Source organism: Cyprinodon variegatus, unplaced genomic scaffold (genome assembly GCF_000732505.1).
Source record: "Cyprinodon variegatus isolate N-32 unplaced genomic scaffold, C_variegatus-1.0 Scaffold1900, whole genome shotgun sequence".
Lineage (NCBI taxonomy): Eukaryota > Metazoa > Chordata > Actinopteri > Cyprinodontiformes > Cyprinodontidae > Cyprinodon > Cyprinodon variegatus.
The window spans coordinates 46,457-52,582 of NW_015152353.1; the positions used below are offsets into that span (position 1 = coordinate 46,457).

General features: G+C 33.2%; 1 protein-coding gene across 1 annotated transcript in view; it reads right to left on the reverse strand.

The window, feature by feature from the left end:
- Nucleotides 1-2,752: 2,752 nt before the first annotated feature.
- The window catches only part of LOC107104820 (major histocompatibility complex class I-related gene protein-like), a 20,454-nt gene continuing 17,080 nt past the window's right edge, over nucleotides 2,753-6,126 (reverse strand). The window contains exons 5-8 of the mRNA XM_015404929.1: nucleotides 3,247-3,345; nucleotides 3,102-3,119; nucleotides 2,955-2,995; nucleotides 2,753-2,800 (exon numbers count right to left, since the gene is read on the reverse strand). Of these exons, the coding sequence (XP_015260415.1) occupies nucleotides 2,753-2,800; nucleotides 2,955-2,995; nucleotides 3,102-3,119; nucleotides 3,247-3,345 (206 nt within the window). The remainder of the gene's footprint in view (nucleotides 2,801-2,954; nucleotides 2,996-3,101; nucleotides 3,120-3,246; nucleotides 3,346-6,126) is intronic.

Below are 6,126 nucleotides of genomic sequence, written 5' to 3' on the forward strand. Positions count from 1 at the left end.
TGTTGCTGCAGTCTGCAGTCTGGACGTTAGATGTCGCTGAAAATTACACACTGTAGCTTTAACAGAATTAATTAATAATGAATGTTTATAGTATTTGATAAAAGTCATTGTAGACAAATATGAATCTGACTCTGGCTTTATAAATCTGTTGTAACTAAATCCCAAATGAAAGCACTAAAGCATGATTGCAAAAAATAAAAAAAATTGTAAACGTATTAAATAATCAATTTATGTAGTGTTTAGTACTTTTAAATATACATTTTATGCAGAATGATTATTGATAAAAGTATATAAGTAATGATAATGGAAAAGATGTTTGCCCCAGAACTCGAATCTGAAAGAACTTTTATCTAGAAAGCACAAATGTTTAAATATATGTATCTATTTGAAAGCAAAGGTTGTAGGAAAGTAGTTTGTCTTTATTTAGAAAATATGAATGTTTTGTTCTTTAATTTTCCTGTTGGAACATTGACTCTGAGGTTTTGGCGTCTATCCACTTTCGGCCACCCCTCAGTGTACATTGGTTATTGCCTGGCCATCCTTACAAAAATTTTCTGGCTTTGCCTCTGGTATTATGCCTTCATATACTCTCGGTGTGTAAAAACAAAGTCTGTCTAAGTCTAAGAAGCAAAATACCACAGTAGATAAATACTCACAGACAAATGCTGTGAATGAGTTTATATGAGGTTTTGTAACTATAAAGAAAAAAAAATGACTATGCAAAACATGGGTTTGTAAACTGCAGCTTCTGATTTTAAGAGCAGAGCAGCAGCACTCGGTGATGCCAGCAACGTGGTGCACTGTGCAGAATCCACTGGGCCAGATAAAGAAATAATGGCACATGGTTTAAAGTTCTAAGAGTTCAGTTTTGCCATCTGCATTCAGCTTTTCGACATTCTTTTTTTCACTTCTGACTGGTGGATCACTTGTCTAGAGATATTTTGTCCACCAACAAACTGACTGGAGAAAATAAATCAATGATGACTGAGATTTTAGAATTAGATACTGAAATTTAGAAATTCAGTATCAGCATCTGTAGTAGCCATAAGAGAAAGGGTAAATTGATGTTCATTTGTCTTGGTTTAGAGCTGTTATGGTTTTTAGATGTAAGGGTCAGCTAGATAGGGACAGAGATTTATAATTGGGCATATTACTCACCTGTTCAGATATCATTGAAGAGTGAGTGGGCCGTATTTTCTATTTTTTTACCACTATTATTGTTTGTCAAGTTATATGTTGGATGTTATTCTAGGTTTTTTTTTTTTACTTTGATTAAGTCAACAAGCACTACTATTTGATGGATAGTGGATCCTTTTGTTTAAATGAGGGACATAAGAACCGCCTGATATCAGTGTCTCAGCCACTTTTTGTTTGTTCCTTGCTTCAGTGCCATCCTTAAAGGAATAATACACCCAAAACATGATTAGCCTTCATTTTCTACTCACCCCCATGCTGAACAAAACTCTGGAGTACCTTTTTGATATCTCAAATGCATCTGGAGATCTGGGAGGCTTCTTGCTGTCTGCTGACATTCAAATAATGGAGGTCTATGGCGCCCGAGACAGAAAGGTCCATAAAAGTCCACAAAAACGTGTCAATATTCCTCCATACTGCTCGTCCAATGTATTCCAAGTGTCCTGAGTGGGTAGCGTCCAGAATTTACTCGAAACGAAGTGATTTAGAACGTTTTAGAGCATAAACAGTAGTGTATAGGATTTCCTAATAGCGCCCCCATGCGCGCTCACGATTCTACGGAAACCGGGGTGAGTAGAAAATGAAGGCTAATCATGTTTTGGGTGTACTATTCATTTAAAGATGGATTTTCTTACGATATCTCTAGCTGAGTCATTTAATATCATGCTTTCAAGGATAACAAAAATGTGGTCAGATAGGGCTGCATCAGTAAAAGACGCCTTAGTTTTGTTTAAGTCTAAACTTTATCTGTTTGTAAATTTGGAGTTTAACATATTGAGTAAAACCATTTTTTTAAGAATATCACATGCTGTAGTTCTTCTACACTTCAAAAAAAGTTGAAAAACAATGAATGACAAATGGTTAAAAATACAAATATAATGTTACGAGAGAAAAAAAACAATCACTTTTACTTTTTGAAAAAATATATGTAGGTCTTTAAATATTTTGTAGAAAAACTAACCAACCAAAAAGATTGTTTTTAAACAACCTTTGGACCTCTAGAAACAATAAAGTCACATAAAATCCCTTAAAATCCCTTTATTGACTTAAAAACCACTCAATTATACAGTTTAAAGAAAATAATATCTTAAGGAATTTCATGTTGAAAATAATATTGATAAACTTAAACATACAAACTTTATCAAGAAAAGTATTAACAGAAAAAATAACCCATTTAAAGAAATCAAGAAAACACCACTTAGAAAAAACTGTTATAAGAAAACAGGTTTTCCTGATAAAAATGTCAAACAACATTGATAAGATTAAGAACAAAAAAAAACAACAACATTGATTAAAGTTTCACTTAACAGAATTAATGAATAATGAATGTTTATGGTATCTGATAAAAGTCATTGTAGACAAATATGAATCTGACTTTACAAATCTGTTATCTTCAATTAACCCATATAACTAAATCCCAAATGACAGCACTAAAGCATGATTGCAAAAAATGAAAAATCTCAGAAGTTTGAAACATTAAGATATTAATTCTTAGTCATTTACATTTTTTGATGTTGTGATTTACAGACTTTTCCTCAGCCTGTTTTTCATTGTGAATTCAGCCATCCGTCTTTACCTCCATCAAAGTTTCTCCTTCGGGGTTCATCTGTTAAAAAAGTTGTTGACAAATTGTTGTTTTTAATGAGGTACAAGTTTAGTTTATATTTTCAAAAAAACTTCTGAAATCCAGTGGAAAATTGACTCAAAGACTGACCCTCAAGGGATCAGACTTTAAGAATATTTTATCATAATTTACTTACTTTCTTGGCATCATCTGAAGTTTCAGATGACGTTTCAGAATCTAAAAACAAAATAAAAGGTAAACTTTTCTACTTGGCTTTAAAATTGTTACATCATCAACTTAATATTACTAGACAAAAGAGGATGACAATATTTGTAATACTTACTATTTGCTTGCTTAAATCCTGAAATAAAAAAGAATAACATTTATTTATAGTTTTTATAAAGGATACAACCTCTAAAAATAGCTGCCGTGAAAATAAATAGTAAAGTAAGTTTTATGATAGTAGAATATCTCTTTGGTTTTCTTACCGTTATCCCTCTTCTTCCACCAGATGCCGACTCCAGCAATGATAACAACCAGAACCAGAAGTGCAGCAATAACCCCGAAAATCATCCCCATGGAGTTTCCTGAAATAAAATTATTTAAACTGATTAAATATATGTAAGCTGTAACAGAATCCTGGGGAAGAACACATTTGAAAAAAATGTTTTGGGGGCGAAAAAATATTAAAACCTTTGAGTAATAATATTGATGGATTTTGATACAAAATTAGAGTAACACTGTTGTTTAAGCTCTGAATTTTACTCAGTGATTTAAGTTTATCCTAATATCATTTTTCACTTATGAACCAACAACAAACTAAATATGAATAACCAGTTAAGCTTTAATGTTTTTTGAAGTATTTCTGCCTGGAAAAATTTACAACTGAAATACATGAAGAATAGCTTCATAATTATCAGATTTCGATGCAAACCTTTGGTACCTGTGCAAAGTTAAAACATAAAAATACTATTTTTAGTGGAACCACTAACTAATCTGTTCCTGTCTGAGTCATTTTTTATTAAATAAATTTCTTTAACCTTGGCCACAATAAGCATTTTATAAACACAAAACAAATAAACAGCTCTTTCTGTGCCCTTTCTAAATAAATAGTTTTCAACCACAGAAAAAACCTTTTAAAAACCAAGAGAAACCCATTTTATAAATCATTATATTGACTTTTTCTGCAATAAATTAGAACCCATTTAATTTAAGTTCCACAGAGGCTTCAGTAGGCAGTGTGATTTCTGCAAAATTTAGCCAAATGTACCAAAACTATAAGAAATGTGTTTTTCACCTCATGAAAGAGGAAATGTAGTCAAATTAAAGTGTTGACTTCCATTGTAGAAATCATCTGCATATAGAGCCTTAGGTGGATACCATAAAAAAAACATAAAATAAAAAGATAATTAGCTGAAACAAAAAAGTTCAATTTTATTTAACAAAATTAATGTAAACAAATGTGCAAAAATAATCATTTGATGAAAAATGTGACCAACAACCACTAAAACTAGTATAATAATTTCTGTTTCTTTATTAAAGTTGACTTTGAAGAAAAAAAATAAGTGCTCCAGAACTTCCAATCTAAAGCAGGATTTCTGAGTCTGACACTGTTCACATTTAGTTCTGTGCACAACAGAACAGATGTAGCCAGTTCCTGTACTTCTCTAAAAAAGGTGCATCAAGGACAACCTACAGAGTTTGAAATGTTTCTTTAGTTTCATCTGATATCAAATATGATGAGTTTCAGCAAGGAGAGGGTTTTTCTTCTAGTGGTGTTTTTCTCACTAAGTTAGAGGTGGAAAGGACCTTTAAATGTCCTTCCTGTGTTCAGATTGCTCTAAAAAAAAAACACTGATTATTGTGTAAAACCCATTTAACTACTTGTTTTGTGAGGGTTTCACCTCTTTACAAACAGTGTAAAAACAGATTTTGTTCTGTTTAGACCAGTATACATATGTTTGGGGTTAACAGGTTGGATAAATGTTTTCAGCAGCATTATAGTTTTTAAGCCCAGAAGTTCATTTTTGCACAAAAGGATCTACCTGTCTGAGCAGCTGCTCTGTTTTCTGCCTCACTAGTTAAAATAAGGAGGAGGGAAGCTGATCCAAAGGTAAAGGGCTTTAACATTTCCACGGGCTAATTAATTATATTAGAAGAATTGAATAGTATTCTCCTGTTAACAAAAATAGTTCCTACTTTTCTGTTTAGTATCTGGAAACATGAATCACTATGATAAATTAACAGAATATCACTGCTTCATCATAGTTTAACCCCTTCAGCTCTGATCCTCCAATGTGTCTCATCATAGTCAGCCAGGTTACTTCTGGGCTCATTAGTAACCTACATGGTGATTGAATGTTAGAATAGGGGCTCAGACTGGCAGGGGGGGGGGGGGGGGCAGATTTGATTTGATGGGGGAACCCCCCCCGTCCCCCCTCTGTATAGGCAGCCTTCTATGGTAGATTTCTTAGCTAAAATAAATGTTTCTGATCAACGAGCGTAAAGGCTTTTAAATTTAGCTTTTTCTGTCCTATTTTAACCTTAACTTTTATCACCGCTTCTTTTCAGGTCTGACGTGTTTTTTTTTTTAAAGGTCAAATGCATGTTTTTGCTGCCAGACCATGTGCTGCTCTGGTGGACTATTTTTTTTCTTTTCTTCAAAACATCAAAAACATAGCATGTATTTAACAGTATTTCTGTATTGCTGACCACAAGGTTATTTTGGTGTGCAGCCAGCAATGAAACCCATTATGCAGCTAAAAAGAAATCAGGATTGAATTGTTGCTATATAAATAAATTGAATCAAATTGATTTCACTGTGTTGAAGTTCAATAAACTCATTTCATCATCAAAGTGTTACTTAAATATTCCAACTTTAATTTCTGTCCTTAGCTGCGCAGTAGGAGCTCCATCATTACTACACTGTAAATACTCCAGCCTTGTTAGAAGAATTTATCTGTCACTTCTGTTCAGCACGTCCATTAAATCTAATTTAGGTTGATCTCCCATAATAGGGGAGATGTTGGCCTGTAGCTGCTGACGAGATGGTAGAGATCCATCTAAATAGTTATATTTTTGCCTCAAATAAACAGTAAACCATTTTCCCCCAATAACCTTTTTATAGATGTTTTACTTGTAAATGTCCATCTCCTTTATATCAGGAAATGATCTGCTTCCTCCACCTGCTGCTGCTCTAAATTATAGGCCTGTTGGTTTGATAACTTGTAAAATAATATATAACTATACTATAGTGTTGGAACGGTTTATGAAAACCGTCCGAACCGTTCGGTTCGACTGTCTCGGTTCGATTCACGTGTGTTTCGTTCGGTTCATGCGCTGCTCCTTTTTCTCATAGGCGAAGCGTT